At 43.9% G+C, this 18,139-nt stretch overlaps 1 protein-coding gene across 1 annotated transcript; it reads left to right on the top strand.

Annotated features, from left to right (window-relative positions):
- The first annotated feature begins 1,568 nt into the window (after window positions 1-1,568).
- sall3a (spalt-like transcription factor 3a) lies at window positions 1,569-17,896 on the top strand. Its single transcript, XM_030394725.1, has 4 exons — window positions 1,569-3,093; window positions 11,719-14,871; window positions 15,265-15,602; window positions 16,242-17,896. The coding sequence occupies exons 1-4, from the start codon at window positions 3,012-3,014 to the stop codon at window positions 16,671-16,673; spliced, it is 4,005 nt and encodes a 1,334-aa protein (XP_030250585.1). The 5' UTR covers window positions 1,569-3,011; the 3' UTR covers window positions 16,674-17,896.
- Window positions 17,897-18,139: the final 243 nt, after the last annotated feature.

The raw sequence follows: 18,139 nt of genomic DNA, 5'->3' as shown, positions 1-18,139 counted from the left end.
TTAGGCCTACAGAGGGGGGTGGGGGGTTGGGTGATTGTGAAGGCTCGCCCCTCGCGAAGGAGAGGAGGCGCGCGGGGGGGATCCTCATTCCTCCGCCTTTGTGATGATATTGATGATGATGATGGCCAAGTGGACAGTTTGATTTTTGTGCGGCGAGCTAGTTATAAAGAATCAATATTATATCAAGGGGGTAACTTTGGTGATAAAGGACTTCAGCCACTCCGGCTATTCATCATAAGTCTGTAGCAAGCAGATAGGTCAAAAGAAATTATATTGCTCTAAAGAGTGTGTCTCCTTATCTCTCAGCACCAGGGGAGTGGAGGACACGCCGATCGATACAGTAGCTGCCGTATACTCCTTGCAATTATCAATAGCTGATTTTGTCTTCCCGGGGCTGCATCTATTAATACCAGATAATAACAGGCCTTTTGGACATAACTTCTAAAAGGGGAGGAGGTGGTGGTGGGGGGGATGATGGAAGGAGAAGGAGGAGAGGAAGAAAAGAAAGTTTGCTCACAGGACGACCTTGCTGTCAACAGATTTGTCTCTCATATGAGGTGGACACAGGGGGATAGACGAGTCAAAGCGACAGGAGGGAGAGGGGGAGAGAAAGGGAGTGTGGGGGGGGTGCTCTAACTGAGCCCCCCACCTCTCTCTCTCTCTCTCTCTCTCTTCCAAACAGCACCCCTCCTGACAGCAGTCATCGTTACTGTAAAATGGTTTTACGCGCCAGAGCGACAAACGCGACAACAACCAGACATGTGCAGAGCTACTCTTTTCACATGTTATAGTATTGGAGCACATCATTATTTATGCTAAAGAGAAATTTAGCTACGAATTGAGGAGGTTTATACACGTGAACCTGCGAGAAAACATCGACTTTACGCTGCTCTAAAGTCATATTAATGGATAGAAAATTACGCACGTTCCTTTCTTCTCCTCCTTATTTACGCGCCAGCCGGAATCCACGTCCCAATCCTTTCGATCCTCTCCCCGTTAATGTGACCCCCCTGTGCTCACAGAGATTTGAACGCAAATACACACATGCAAAGCAAAGGGTTAATGTGTTTATTCTGGAGCACGGTGAGATGAAACCTCGCTCCTTTTTTTTTTTGCATTTTGCCAGAAAAGAGCAGAAAAAGGGTGTTAAGCATGATGTCATGTTGAAATCATCTTCTGAATGGGGCCACACAGTCTGGATAAGATATCTTTTAATCATCTTTTTCTTTTTTTTTTTTTTTTACTGTAAATCATATGATGTGATCACTGTCAGTAAAGGGAGGAACTACATTTCCGCGCGTAAAATGTCCATAAACTACAAATAAAGTTGAGGCTATGGAGATGGAGAGCCGCTGTGCAAAAACACACTCAACGAGATTAATATGACGGTCTGTCTGTCTATCTGTCTGTCAGCGGCGGCGGCTGCTCGGAGCTGTGAGATATTATATGATGGGAGGTCAAATCTGGGTGTTCACGCTGCGAGTCTGAGGACGATCCATTGAACAGTAACGTGGTGGTACATCCTAGTGGTGGCTGAAAGCAATGGGCTGAACCTCTGCTTGGGGGTTAACTCTCACACACAGCGCAGTCCCCCACACACACGGAGCCATGCCCGACGCCGAGAGACCGACAGCGCTTGTGGGCTGCCAGAAAAGATAACTTCAAAGTTGGCTCCGAGTGAAGGGAAGACACCGACTGATGCTTCCATTTCGGGAAACAAGCGGCGCTTGAGTGTTTCTGGCCACCGAATATCCAAAAAAGACACTTTATTTGTTTTTGTTTTTGTTTTGTTTTTTGGAGAGAGCGCACCGAGGCGAAGGCGCAACCCGGGAGCTAAAACACGGCGAGAGGAGGAGTTGGTCGCTATCGTGGAAAACACTGAAGCGACTTGCCTAACGGGACAGATGAGTTTTTGATCGCATTGTGGCGGAGAGGAGGACTGTCGAAGCCGCTTTTTCTTCGGAAAAGAGACGCGCGTCAAAGTTTTGGAGAGCGAGGCTGCGCCATACGAGCGAGAAGGGAAAAGAGAGAGCCCCCCCCCGCTCCCGGTGACCATCTATTGCCGGTGTGAAGAAGTTCTGCTCGCACCGGACAGATGTCCATCGAGAGAAAACTTTAAAGTCTCAGAGACTGTAAACATCGCTTCATCTGAGTCCAGCTCGGAAGGAGGTGCGTGTTCAACCTCGACGCACACTCACACGCTCGCACAAAAGTTGCCGAGAAAGTGCGAGAACTGAGCCAAACTCTCGAGACAGACTCGGTGAGAGAGACGCTTTTTTTGTGTGTGTGTGTGTGTGTATGTGTGTGTGTGTGTGTGTCTGAAGCGGGGATCGTAAAGGTCAGAGTGATGAAGATGAGAGATACTTCGCGGTGAATCCTCGGCGCTTGTGAGTCGGTGCACTCGCCGAAAGGAAGGAGGGGGGGAAAAAAAGAACAGAGCCTGACGTTTTTTCCCCGTTGAAGACCCCCCCGTGAGCCGGGCATAACAAGAGATTTGGTGTGTTGTGTTGTGTTGTCGGGGGGAGGCTGGATAGTAAAGAGAAAAAGAGACGGATAAAGTCTGAGAGTGAAGCGGCTAATTGCTTAGTCCGTCCCTCATTACCATATCCAATGCGCGTCCGCTGGACTCCAGCCAATCCTCCCCACCTTCACACGGTGCCATTAATCGCGAGGCATTATTCACTATCATAATTATTATACCGACATGCGCAATCCGACGCACAGCAACAGCAGCGGCAGCAGCACCGGCTAATTTCACATTATTTTTTCTCCCCTCTCTCTTCTGTCCCCCTGCTCTCTCCGCTCCCGCTGCCACCAGAACTGTTTGCGAACTTTTTTTCCACTCTTTTTTCTTTTTTCTTTTTTTTTTTGGTTGTTGTTGTTGTCCTTTTTCTTTTTTTTTGAAGAGAGTGTTGATACATTCGCTCCCCTTTTTCGCCGATGTATCTGCAAAACGCAGAGGCATCCCGGAGCGCAAAAGCAGAAGCATCGCCAGCACCGACGCCAGCAGCATGTCCCGACGCAAGCAAGCCAAGCCGCAGCACCTCAAGTCGGACGAGGATCCCGCACTAGCCGGGGTGGTTTCCGAGCACGGTGAGTGGATCCGATCAGCTGAGCTCTCTGATCCGAACAGGCAACTTCCCCCTTGTTTCTGCTCCACACTGCTGTGGTTCTCTCTGTTTTGGTTTTGTTTTGTTTTGTTTTTAACTCGTTTCTTTCACTTTAATCTCAACTAGATTTATTTGGATTATTGCTGGGTTTCAGATAAATATTTAATGACTTCAATATAGGCGGATTTATTTGTGATAAATCCATTATGAGGCACTCAGGAGTCACTGGCTGGCTGGTGACTGGTGTTTTATTCTTTTTTTCTCGCTGAAGCAGTTGTGTTTTTATTTTTAATTCCCGAACATCAGTTAAACCTGCATGTCGCTCAGGCTGTGCCGGCTGTCAGATTGACTTTTAAGATTAACACAACTAAAGCATATCATTCATTTCCACCAGTCTGCACTGGCTGCGTTTGTGTCAGTGTGTGTGCTGGAGGCCTTTTTAAAAAAAAAAAAAAAAAACCTATTTCTTTTTTTGTTGTTTAATATCAGAATTATTTGCATACTTTCCTATGTGTCGAACACCGGAGCTGTTTTCTTAAATGCGTCTCTGTAATCCTACACACTCGTATGTGCCAGCGCGCACACCGAACACACGCGCAAACCGTGCATACACACACTGTGTGAGAAGTTGGGAATTATTTGACACCCTCTCCTCGGAGCTTTTAAATTCCTCACACGCGCACAAACACGCAACACACGCGTCTAAATGTATATTTTTCATTTTAAAAAAATGTTTTTTTTATTTCTATATTTTAATGTTTTATCCCACATTCGTGCCTTTTGTCCCTGCGCGCCTGTCCGGGCTCCTCCGAGGAACTAAAAAAGAAAAAAAAAAGAAAACGCGGATTCTGTCGCAGGTCGAAGCCTTGTTTTTGTTATGGAAATGTTTTTGTTTACCCCCTTCACATAAATTTAGCACACTTGATTTGTTCCCTTTTGCTCACAATGTCGACAAGATCGCTTGACAGAGCCCGTCCTCGCCATGTGGGGAAGGAGCAAAGAAAAAAAAAGGGCTCATTCATGTTTTATTCTGTACTCAACCTCCTTTTTTTTTCTTTTCTTTTTTTTTTTTTTTTTGCGCAATAAAACGAGCATTACGGAGCCAAAGTCACATCTTAAGCGAGGCTGTAAATGCTGGAGGAATTACGGGGACAACGTGACAACTGTGGGGATATTAATCTTTCCACTTCAGAGCGCACACATCCTGCTCTACCTGCTCGTTTTCACATTCTCAATCTCCTTAAATTGTATGTTATTAACAGTTGTATTGTATCACATTTTAATTTCTGTGAATTCGGTAATTTTGATGCAGTTTTGACAACACCCCCTCTCCGATAACAGAGCTGTTTTGAACTGTTAAAAATCAGCACGTTTAATGGTGCTCACTGAAAGATGTATTTCCACGGTGCTCACAACAAATCACTGCTATTATTTATACCTCACTCCAGGCTCATGTTGGCCAACACACACACACTCACACACCCAGTCACACACACACACACCCATCCACCCAGTCACACACACACACACACCCAGTCACACACTCTTCCTTTACAATAGAAATGCGTGATGTAATCTCTGGGGAGCAGTTCTCTTTGCATGGGGAAATGTCGGTGTGAGGGGGAGAACACACACTGATCTCTCCTGGCTCTTTTTTCACCTGCCCTTCCCTCTGTTGATTTTGATCATCATCATATTTTTTGACACAAACATTGTTTCCGCATTAACGTCGAGGAAAACCTGCCCCAAGGGTTTTGTTCAGAGATGCGAAAGGCGTCCATCAGGTTGCCCTCCTGTAGGATCATGGAATGAAAAAAGCCAACGTACGCTTTTTTTTCCTGACGTTGAATTTACACGCGGGCGGGATTTTATTTGAAAATGACCCCTTTGCATTTTTAAAACAGAAAATAACCAGAGGTGGATCAAATAAGACAAAAAGATTTTTTAAAAAAGGAGCCATGCATTCTTTTCCTGGATGCTGTTCTCCTATTTCAACACACACCTTCCTGCATGGACGTGTGGCTTTAAAACCCCCCCACAAAAAAAAAAAAACAAAAAAAAAAACACACAAACAAACGCACACTGAGGCTGTGTGGCGGGTAACATATAGCATCCACGCCATTGTGCTTAAGGCTGGTAGTGGCCGTGGAATGTTCTCGCCTGTCCTCGCTGGAGCTCTACATACTGGCTCGCTTGTTTCCAGGACAGACGCTGCAGTGAAACAATCCCAAGCCTTTTTTGGCAGAGCACACTGAGCCCATACACACTTAGATAAACCTAATAATACCATGTCTCATCCTAAGCTACCTTACAGACGAGCTACAAATGTCAGACTGTCAGTGTATCATTGCAGCGTGATCGGATTCCCCCGTTGCCTGTTCTATTCTCCGTGGCGCAGCTCGTGACGACACTATTGATCGCCGGCCTTGACAAATCATTGCATATAATGTCGAAGGAATTCAGAAGTTCCAATCGTCAGTCGCCGCTTGATTTAGACTTTAAATCCATACATGTCGGGGGGCTGGTGGCAGAGGGAAAGGCAGGCAGTCGAGTGGTGTTCAAATTGTGCTCAAGGACACTCTGTCCGCGGCGCCTTTTCATTTCAAACGAGGAAATAGGCACAAGATTAAGGGGAGCCTGGGTAAAAAAAAAAAACTTCACCTCGCGTGTGCTTTCTTTTCCAAACCCTTCCGTTTGACTTGACCTGTTTTCATGCGGATGTCTCTCGCTGCTGTCCACTGCAGGACCCCTTTAATGTGCCGCATCCCCCCTGAAAAGATGGAAAAACTCAAATCAAGTGCCAACAAGCTTGTCTGGCATATCATCTCCCCCTCAGGCCTTCCGGACACTTGCCCCCCTGGGGGCATGGGGGGTTGTGTGTGTGTGTGTGTGTGTTAGGATGGGGAGAGGAGGTGGTGGAGAGGTGGGGGGGGGCGGTCTGCTTAGGAGTGCTTTTACAAAGCTTGCTGACTTAACCTTTGTCTAGCCCCGGCCAGCCAGGTCCTGCCGCTAGATGTCAAGCTCCTTGTACAATTAGAACATGTGTGCCGTTGACCTTGGCAGCACAGCTTACTCGTGTCCTAGAAAGTGTGAACAGCGACGGGCTTTTAATGTCGCCAACTGCTTCCTCTTCCACAGCCAGTGTCTCTCAAGGTGTGCATGTGGAGTGTGTGGGAGGCTGTAAATCAAGCCCATTCCTGCTCACTCTTATTTAGAAGAATTTCTAAAGGTGCATTTCCTCAGCTATGGACGTCGGCGTTACGTATCAAGTGTAACCAAAAAAAAACAACTTAATTTTACCATTTTGTTGGTGGTAAAATTATATTTTCGACATCTTCTGCGATATAAGAGGTTTTCACGACCGCTACGAACGTGACTTCAGTTCACATTTTCATATTCACATGTTGCTCTCAAACACACTCACCGTGTCTGAACTCTTTCCCCTCTCCACAGCTTAATCTTCGAGGCAGGAATGTGCGCGGTTATGAGGTGCAAAAAATATAATATATTGAGGAAATCCCTGCTGACAGTGACAACACGGTTCCCCCTGCAGTGGGGCTTTGTTTGGCTTTTGTTTTAATCCCCTCTCACCATTGGGTGCAGGCCTCTGGACCACCCACATAGTCGTGCCAAAGATGTCTTCAAGAAGGCACTCAAATATGGCTGTGTCTTAATTACTACTCAGCACTGAAAACACACACGAACAAGTGAGATCCTGATTGAGAGGAAGAACTAGACAGGAGAGACCATTTAATGTTAGACTAAAGAGCAGATTTTGGGGGGGGGGGATTTAAGAGAAAGCCAACAAGGCATCAAGTGAAAAGGTGCGTTTTGCCATTAGCTGGTTTTCTTTTGATGACTTTGTTTGTGTTTGTCGGGGTGATTTTAACACGGATTCAGTCAGAAAATAGAGCCACAGTGGAAGAGTTTGACATCTTGCGTTGGGTGTAAAAAGAGAACTTGTTTTGTAATTTAAAAATTAGCATCCAACCATCTAAACTTAAGTGAAACTCAATTGGAGGAGACAGAATCTATAAAATATGTCCTCGGCCTGCCGAGGATGAGCGTCCATTAGATCGTCCTCCTCATCTCGAGCCCCTTTTGTAAATCCACACGCGGACACACACAGAGCCGTCTTGACGGGTGACACAGTCATCTGGACAGAGTGCCGTCATTGAATACTGTATTGCAAATGCTTACACAAACAAATCGTTAATGTTTTGGCTGCTCCGCATCTGCAGGCAGTGACAAAGGCCTTTCTGTTAGTGCAGATATGACTGTACCACTCTGCAGTGGGGCTGACCAGGCCGATGACACACACACACCCACACACACACATAATGACACAGAGCTGTGCTGAGGACGCTCGAGCCTCTGCAGGTCTGAGGATGCACAGGAATACTCGAGGTGTTGAGATGGTTTAAGTGGTTACGGCCACAGAGAGATGACTGAAAAATATAACTGTTCGATGTATCTGTCGGCTTAAAAAATACAAGCAAATATACAGGGGTGGAGTTAGTGGAATCACTGCGATGCTTAGGTCAGATTCAGTATTTAAAAACAGGAATTATTGCGTCAAAAAAGTGCATAATCAAAGTAAAATCATAGTAAATGATCCTGTCTTCTTGTGGGTTTTGAATGATCGTGTGCTGCAAGTTTCCAAATGCAAAATGCAGCAACGTGCACACAATGCATCAGAACAGATGCTGTCGGTTAGAAAAAAAAAAAAAAATACAAATTATGAATTCTTAAATAATTAATTTATCAGAGAAGAGAAAATGATGCAATGGAAAAATGTAATTTGCACAAGAATTCCAACATTGTAGAACACAGCAGGCCACGCTTTTTTTTTTTTTTCTTTCTTTTTTCGCCCTCCCCTCCCAACTTGGGCTGGACCTATGGTGATGCGTCTCTCTTTGAGGATCCTATAAGCTCTCCTCAGATGCTCAGGGAGAATGCATTTTAAAGAAGGCAGAAGGAGGGGCGGCGCTTTTTTGGGGACGGCTCTTCTTACTGTCTTTAACAACGTAAATGAAATCAAAGAATATCACAGCTTGAGCTGAAAACAGTTTAAACGTAGGATACAATATATTCGAAATGAACGTGAAGATTTCACCTCAGCATAGAGCAAAGCGTTACCGTTGTCACTGTCCATGTGTGTATTCATTAAGTGAAATCTGGAAATTGTTAAGAACGGGTAGAATTAGTAATTGCTCAACGCTCCGCTCAATGCCCGGCTCTGTGGAATCAGTGGAAAGCATGAATACCTCATCTGATATAATATGTCAGATTAGCGGTTTCAGTTAGCATGCCAGAGATTGTCAAGCGAGATAGCGGACACACAGATTCAATGTCTACAATCCCCCTATTGACTGCGATCAGCTTTAATATTTGCATCTGTGTAAATGAAGACTCTTAAAGGAATGAGAAACGGATTGGATTTTTTTCTTTCCACCCTTTCCTTTCTCATGCTATAGGAAAATCAATACGACCCGACCCCCCCCCCCCCCCCCACACACACACACACACACGCACACACTTTGTCACTGTCTTGCAAACACATAACAACCACAAAATGTCGCATTCACACAGCTGCATGAACAAAACAATGGCACCCCCCTCCCAGTTTCAGAGGGATTGTGAATGCATCAGAATTATTTTGAGATCATGTGCTTGTACAGTTTTCCCAAAAAAAGCATAAAAATGATCATGTTGCACATCAGTGTGGCCTGTGTTGTAATGTTGAGCAACAGTGGCGATGTTCAAACTGTCCGAAACCACAACAAAAACCCGCCTGATCAGTTCCTTAAATCTTTTTTTTTTTCTTTTTTTAACCGGCAGTGTGCAGTATTGTTGAATTAGCCAAATTGTCCTGAGCCATTAAGAGTGTGGAATTGAATTTTGAAAACAGAAATTATTTTTCTTTTGTTGATCGTGCCTCCTGTAAAATGTATGCTGCAACAAAACTGTAAATGTCCAATGGGAAGGACATTTTCAAATAAAAAATCAGTAATTTTAAATTAAAATAACAAATTAAAGAAATAGTTATGAAGAGTGTAGTTTATCTCTACATTTAAGTCATGGAAAATATTGCTCATTGCAGGGTAAATTTGACAAGGAAGGCCTGTGCAAGCACACTCATACACACTCTGGATGGGTATTCTTTTGTGTGAATGTGCATATGTGCTTTATCTCTATACATACACAAGTAATGTGTGTGTGTGTGTGTGTTCTTATGCGTGTGATAAAACGTGTCAGTGTGTGTGAGGTCAGAGGCATACAAAGGCCCCCACTTGTAATTGTATGAATGAATAAAAGAGATTGACAGTAATACCATTCTAATAACTAATCAGCTCAACACAATGCCTGCTCATTTGTGTTGACCTTTCAACCCCCAATTATGGAAATGAGTTCTGCTGTCCGCTGCTGGGCTAAGGAGATTTTTAGCCTGCTGTCACGTGTCGCTGACGTTGCTACCCACTCACTGCTTTTCACTTGAGGATTTTTGTTTAGGATTTGAGCCTTTTAATAAAACTTTATAGCAGATTTTGAAAAAAATAATGAAGAATTATTTTGTTTTTCATGGAGGAGTTTGCAGGAAAATCAAAAAAGAGAGGGGGTATTCTAACTGCAACTGCGAAATAATACAAAATGATTTAACATTTTATTTCCCCCCCTTCTTTTTTTCTTAAATTTAACCTGGCAACATACGTGATTATGTCAAATAATATCTTGTTTTGTCAGCCCTGCCCCAGAACATGGAGCCTGTCCAAAGCCTTTCCGTTGATAATTAATTAAGTTACAGCCACCAGACCTTGATAGCTCATGCCCCCCCTCGGACAGAAATTACAGGAGGAGTGATGAATTTCTTTACTAATGAGTCATTGTAATTGGAACGAATGCTTCATGTCTGCTTCACCATGGCTCGCTCCTTTTTAACCTTTGAAATGAGTGTAAGCACTGTATGAATCTCATGATTACTCACGCACAGAGCACGGTCAGACCTTTAATGTTGATTCAACATGTGCCGTCTGTGACGTGCAGCCTTTTCTTGAAGTAATTAGAGGTGATGTCTACACGCCTTTTTTATATCTGCTGAAAAAAAAGATCAGTTACTTACTTTATTCAGGATTCAAGATTTGTGTGTGTGTTTAGATATAGACATACAGTCCCATGCATACTTTGTAAATAATTATAAACCTATATATTTTTTTCTTTGAGCCTTTTTTTAAAGAATTATTAACTCTGCTACAGCTTTTTTAAGTGACCATCTGTTCATGTCATACATCACTTCTATTTGCAATAATGGCCATTAAATTGTCCTAACATTTTTTATAGTGTAATGTGTGTAGAAAATTGTTTAATTTGTATATAAATAATTGTATTAGCAGATATATGCTGAGTGTAAACTGAAATAAAGCATGCGCAGGATGCTGTGGCGGTGATTGAGCACACTTCCTACTCGTAATGAAAAGGAAATATGTGTGTGGCCACGAGCAACACACACGCACAACCACACACAGACACACATACACACACACACACACACAGAGTACAACTACGCTTCAGCACAAAAAATAAACACACAAGGGAGGCCATTTTTACATGGTTTTGATCAGGTGTGAATTGGGTCCATGTTCAGAGCTTACGCTGGCTTGTGTGACTCTTGATGGTTGCATGTGGAAGAGGAAGTGGCTTCCTACAACTGTGATTAAACATGTGTAACTAATCAGAGACTTTGCTGCCATGGCACTAGCATGTAATTTGTTGAGTCTAATTGAGAGACCATGGGAGAGACAGAAAGAGAGAGAGAAAGAAAGAGAGAGAGAAACTAACTCAAAATTTATCAACTCAGAGGGAATGTTTTATATTTCAAAACATTTCAAAGTGGGCCCAATTTTGTATAATAGATATGTGTATTTTGGTTGCATATATTTTAAATGCTCTAATTTAACAGTGGGTAATGCAGGAAATGTATAAGAGCTGTATATCCATCAGATCTCTGAACTTATAATTGTCAACACAATTTTCCTGACGTCATAAGAATACAGCAGTAAAAAGTCCCTTGCTTAGATTCAGGACTAAAGCATTACCATTGCAATTCTAACTGAAAAGGCCCAGGCGTTTGAAATTCAGGTGGAAATGACTGGGCTTGATAGCAGAGGGGAATCCTAATGGGGCCATCAAAGTCCTGATTTGTACCCAACAGATGAGGCAGCTGTGAATTGTATGAAATATTGGAAATCAATAGGTTCTATGGAATTTCATTAAGCGGCAGTATCCACAATTGATAGGCCCTCATAATTTGATGGATTGCACAAAGAAAATTATTAGCTGGCTCTATGGAGAGGGAGTGAATGCACAAACTTGGGTCTTGAGAATTGGTGAACTAGGGCAATTTGTTCAGGGTAAAAAAATAAAAAGAATATTGATTTTGGTTATGTTAAAAGAGAGAAAAAAAATCAAAGGTTAAATCTTTGCAGCACTGCACTGCAAAATATGTGTGGATTCTTTATTGATTATTTATTCATTAATTCTTCTTTTTTTGCCTCCTCCTCCCTCCTTTCCTCTCCCTCTTCACTCCCTTTGCTCCCTCCCCTCCCTTTAGCCCGAGGTGATGTTCTGGATGATGCTGACAGCGGGAATGAGAGCCGCAGTGGCAGTGAGGAGACGCATGTATGTGAGAAGTGTTGCGCAGAGTTCTTCAAGTGGTCAGACTTCTGTGAACATTTAAAAAACTGCACCAAAAACCCTCTGGTGCTTATAGTGAATGACAATGAGGACACACCTAACCCCTCCCAAGAGTACCCAACAGAGCTCTCCCCTGTCCCCAGCTGCCCAAGCGAGCAGGCTGACAGCGAGGACCCCAGGGAGGGCAACCACAGTCCTGCTGGTGAGGGGGATGACATCCAAGAGACAGCAACCTTAAATGGGGTCAATGTCCTAGAGAAAGAGGACGAGCAGATGGAGCTGGAGCTTTCTCCTGAAAAAAACATGGATCCCGAAGACAGAGATATGACATCCCCTGAGCCAGACGGCTCTCTACCTCAGCTCAATGATGTCGTCCCCTCCACTGTTACAAGCTACGCCATGCCAAGCACCAATGTTACCCTGGAGACCCTGCATGGCACCCGGGTTGCAGTAGCCCAGTTTTCACAGAGTGTAAGGGCAGCAGTGGGTAGTGGGGTTTCAACCATGGCTATCCCCATGATCCTGGACCAGCTGATGGCCCTCCAGCAGCAGCAGATACATCAACTGCAGCTGATAGAACAGATACGCAGTCAGGTGGCTCTGATGAACAGACAGTCTGCCTCACAGCCTGCTCTCAACCAACATCACAGCCATGCTTCTGGAAACCAGGGGCCTGTATCCTCCTGTGTCCCCCCTGTTGCAAGTCAGCTACAGCTACACAGCTTCATCAATCCGCCTGTCCATCCGCTGCCTGTTAGGTTGCCGGCCACTCTCAATGGTCAAGGCCCTTCACCCCTGACCTCAGCAATAGAAGGGCCTCTCTCTCATACACCACAAAGTGTCAGTCAGCAGTCTAACTCTTCAGTCTCAAACACATCCTCAAATAACTCTGTGTTTCCTCCACCCAGTGGTACTGCGTTGTCATCCTTACTTCCCTCTTGCTCATCCTCAGTCACAAACAACAACATTAGCACTAGTAGCAGTGTAACAGGAGGTGGTGGCATCAGCAGTAGCTCAGCTCTTTCCAGGAACTCTACCACCCCTCCCTCGCTCAGCCACAGTAGCTTGAGCCTGAGCTCTGCCTCCAGTCTACCACTGATACCTCACAGCTCGTCCAGCAGCGTTATCTTCCCCAACCCCCTGGCCAGCATAGCAGCCACAGCCAATGCGCTCGACCCTCTCTCTGCTCTGATGAAGCACCGCAAGGGGAAGCCCCCAAATGTGTCTGTGTTTGACACTAAGCCCAGCTCTGAGGACCCCTTCTTCAAGCATAAGTGTCGATTCTGTGCCAAGGTGTTTGGCAGTGACAGCGCCCTACAGATCCACCTGCGTTCCCACACTGGAGAGAGGCCCTACAAATGCAACATATGTGGCAACCGTTTCTCAACCAAGGGAAATCTGAAAGTTCACTTCCAGAGGCACAAAGAGAAATACCCACATATTCAGATGAACCCCTACCCTGTGCCAGAGTACCTGGACAACGTACCCACAAGCTCAGGCATCCCATATGGAATGTCTTTGCCCCCAGAAAAACCTGTAACCACATGGCTAGACAGCAAACCTGTCCTCCCCACAGTTCCCACCTCAGTTGGGCTCCAGCTGCCTCCCACGCTGCCGAGTATGATGGGAGGTTTTGGCGAGTCACCAAGCCTCACTCCGCTCAACAGGTCCCCACAGAGGCCATCTCCACCATCAAGCGAATGTGCATCGTTGTCGCCTAATATCATCACTGACTCTGGCATGACCACTACTTCGCCCTCCCCAAAACCCATCCTAGGGAGTGATGCACCGCCTCTCTTGAAACCTGAAGGTGTCCTTCTGCCCCCAAGCTGCTCTACAAGGCCAGGAGATAACACCACTACCACAACAACAGTGACTCACATGGTTCTTTCCCCTACTGTCACTTCCACCACACCATCCAACAGTGGCCAGGTCACTGAGCCTATCACTAGCCCCACCTCTAATCCTGTCTCCCATCCCGTCCTTCCCATGCTCTCAGACCAGTTCAAGGCTAAGTTTCCCTTTGGAGGCCTCCTAGACTCTATGCAAACCTCCGAGACATCAAAGTTGCAGCAGCTTGTTGAGAATATTGACAAGAAGATGACTGACCCAAACCAGTGTGTCATCTGTCATCGTGTTCTGAGCTGCCAGAGTGCACTTAAGATGCACTACCGCATCCACACTGGTGAGAGGCCTTTCAAATGCAAGATATGTGGCCGAGCATTCACCACCAAGGGCAACCTTAAAACACACTTTGGCGTCCATAGATCCAAACCCCCACTCCGGGTCCAGCACTCCTGCCCCATATGTCAGAAGAAGTTCACTAACGCTGTTGTCTTGCAGCAGCATATCCGTATGCACATGGGAGGGCAGATCCCCAACACTCCAGTTCCCGAAAGCCTGCAGGAGATGGAAACTGACCTCTCCCATGATGACAAGAGCTTAGATGCAATGAGTAATTATGATGATGACCTTCTGGATGAAATGGAGCAGGCTCTGGAAGATGAACCTGACTTAAAAGAGATAGAAGTGGACCCGTCCAAACCTTACTCACCTGGGAGCTCCCCACCAACTTCCATCATATCCAGCATTGCTGCGATGGAGAACCAGATGAAGATGATCGACTCCACTGCCAACATGACCCGCTCATTTGGTCAAAAGCTTATGCAGAATGGCAGCAGCTTTGGAGGAGAGACGGATTGCTTTGCCACCGATTCGTTGTCTGTGGTGGGGGATGCTGAAGGTCAAAGCTTGGGGAGCCCTGCTTTGTCAGAGTCCTCTGGCTCCATGCAGCATTTGTCCCCATCTCACAGCCATTCTGAGAGCCAGCTATCCAAGTCCCCAGCTACACTGAACAATAATAACAATAGTAGTGCCATGGCAGTAGAGGATGGCCAGGAGAACAATACAGCTGGCTTGGCAACAGTGAAGTCAGAAAAATCAGAGACCCCATCTCCGCTTTCGGCAACTGAAGGCACTGGGGCCCTTGACTTGACTGCCACTCAACCTGGCAGGCACTTTATCAAGGAAGAGAGCCACTTCAACATGCTGTTTCTAAACAGAGAGCGAGGTGTGTAACAGTAACATTTACCAGACCTTAATGCATTATCTAAAGGGAATTAAAAATCTAATGTGCAGTTATTACTGAAAATAATGTCCTTGCAATGCCATCTATGCAGGTTACAACTCAGTATGTCATATATTGTTATATATGGTATAACATACAATATATTGACAATTAGAGAAGGAGTGAATATAGTATTCACAAACATTATTAATTTATAAATAAACAAATACAATGTTGTAAAATGTTGCCTAATTAAAGTGGTCAGAGTAATATATAATTTGAATATTTTCAAATTTAAACAGCTACCTTTCAGCTATATGGGGAGCCCAGTTGCAACTGCACCCTGCGTAGTTTAATGTCACCATTCTAATACTAATTTGACTTCTCCTTTTTCAGGGCTAAGCACTCCTAACTTGGCTAGCACTGCATCGAACATGATCAAAATGGAGATGAATGGACATGGGAAGTCAATGTCCCTGAGTGACAACTCTCACCTGCCCGTGGGTATCCAGGTTCCTGCTGCGGCACCCCAGACCACCATGAGCCCCAGCCTCAACCCCATGTTGGCTCCCCCGCCTCCACGACGCACACCTAAGCAGCACAACTGCCACTCGTGTGGGAAGAATTTCTCCTCAGCCAGTGCTCTGCAAATCCATGAGCGCACACACACTGGGGAGAAACCTTTCGCGTGCTCTATTTGTGGAAGGGCTTTCACCACAAAGGGCAATCTGAAAGTAAGAGCATTAATTATTTTACATACAGTAAATGGGGTCTTTCTGGTATTAAGATGCACACTATGTAATGTGTTACAATTCCTGCAAAAGGCCTTTGTAGTTCTGAATGTTCCAACCGCTCCCCATCACTTATCTGGGCTCTCTTGATTGTTAGCTCAGTATAACATAGCTTTTTGATTTATATCACAATCACACATTTAAAATCAGTCCATTTCAGACATACTTACATTTATATATATATATGTGTATATATATATGTGTATATATATATATATATATATATATATATATATATATATATACATATATTCACAACTACACAGGCCTCAAAATAAACAAAAAATGACGATGGATATATTGAATTATCTAATTAATATTGATCAATGGTTTTATTGTATCTGTTGATTTTATATTAATTTCCAACAGTTCGCAAATGTGCTCTTGTATAACATTTTAGTATATGACAAAGTCATTTATAAACATGTACAGCTGTTTGTTTTTACATAGAACTTTGGCCTTATCCCTTTTATTCCCACCCATAAAATGTTTATTTGTATGTAGTATTTGCCTTGGACGAAGGATTTGTGACTTACGATGGCACACTCATGATGTTTCTTTTTATTGTCTTGCTAATTTTAGGTTCACATGGGAACACACATGTGGAACAACGCTCCAGCCCGAAGGGGTCGGCGACTGTCTGTAGAGAATCCCATGGCCTTGCTGGGCGGGGACGCCATGAAGTTCAGCGAGATGTTCCAGAAGGATCTGGCGGCTCGGGCCATGAACGTCGACCCAGGCTTCTGGAACCAGTACGCAGCCGCCATCACCAACGGGCTTGCCATGAAGAACAATGAGATCTCTGTGATCCAGAATGGAGGCATCACCCAGCTGCCCGTCAGCCTCGGCGGCACAGGAATCACTTCCTTGGGTGCCATGCCGGGAGGAATGGACCGTGTTCACACCGGCAGTAGCCCTCCCATGACGGGTATGGACAAGGCTGGTCTGGATGTCGGGGCCAGCCGCCCCTTCTCCAGATTTATGGAGGAGAACAAAGAGATTGGGATCAATTAAAAAGACTTTTCTGTATTATTCCAAGGTAGGCGTTTGGCAAAGACTAAGAGTCTAACAACAAGGAAAGAAACTGCTGATCCAGTCTGAACTCATGCGTACTATATTATGTACAGATTAAATATTTTTTGTTTGGTTTTGGAAACATAGTATTTAGTATTGATTAGAGGTCTTTGCCTTCCACCCATTCCCTCCTCACTTGATATTTCGCCTATACGAAGAATACTTTGTCTCTTGTTTGAGAATATGTCGTCTTGCAAGATTTGCATGGTACTTATTGGTTTTTATCAGTATGTTTGACTGCTTTTATGAATTCCTTTGAAAACCAGGATCCTGCCTCATTTACGATGGGCAAGCATCTTGTCTGGACAGGACTGAAAAAGAAAAGAACAGAGATTTGTTTGGCCTTTGTCTGGCAACCTTGTTTATGAGTGCTCTTTTAAATATAAAGGGGGCATGGATAGACTGAAGAAAAGACTGAAGTATCGTGTTTCTGTGCTCGCCTGATATTTTTTTTTTCTCATGAACTAGAAAACTTGAAAAAAATAATGTTTGAACTATTTTAATCTTTACATTTAGTCTCCCAGCATTGTCTTATAATATTGTCCTGTGTCTTTAGTATTTATGATATTGACAAAAAAGCGGGTATACAAAAATATATTTAATGGCCCAAGCATTTTATTGATCCATTTCTTTTCTAAACTGCAGGCTTCACTGATGAATATCTCTTTCAATAAAGACAATATGTCATTTGAGTTGAACAACAGAGAAAATGGTAGGTTTTATTTGGATATCTGTTGAGACTATGTGTATCTCGTTACACGGTAAAGAGGCTAGAGATATCCGAAGCTGCTATGACCACAACCCTGCTTTTAACCTTTGTAAAAAAGAAAAAAGAAGTGATCCTTTTGAAGAAATATCTATGTATAGAAATACAGACAAATCTAAAACAGGTATGCATATTTTGTATCACATAAAAATAGACATCATGAGTTGAGAGTATTTGTCATGTTTGTGAATGCACTTTTTAAAAACAAGACGTTTTGTCTGTGAGTTACCGTTAACCTTTTGACTGAGCTATCTATCACATGCTGTTTTCATTGTTTTCAGCGTACCACTCCTACAATTTGCAGAGTCGGTTCTCTGTTATTGCATCTGTGCTACTTGTCAGAGTGCAAACTCATCACTCAATCAAAACCTTCTTAAATAAAAAAAAAGCGAACAGGTGTGTGTGTTTGAATGGTTTCCTTATCTGCATCATGTCTTTCCTTTCTCTGTCACCCTTTTATTTCCATAAATTTAAATTTAAATACCAGATACATATGATCACATCAAAGAGACCGTCTTTTTATTATCATTATCATTATTATCATTATTATTGTTATTTAAATGTCTCTAAATCCTTTTTTAGAGAATTATTCAATATGTCGCAGCAGAAGAGATACACAGAAGAAAAGGCAGGATAGCTT

This window comes from Sparus aurata, chromosome 17 (genome assembly GCF_900880675.1).
Source record: "Sparus aurata chromosome 17, fSpaAur1.1, whole genome shotgun sequence".
Lineage (NCBI taxonomy): Eukaryota > Metazoa > Chordata > Actinopteri > Spariformes > Sparidae > Sparus > Sparus aurata.
This window is presented reverse-complemented; position numbering and strand designations above follow the sequence as displayed.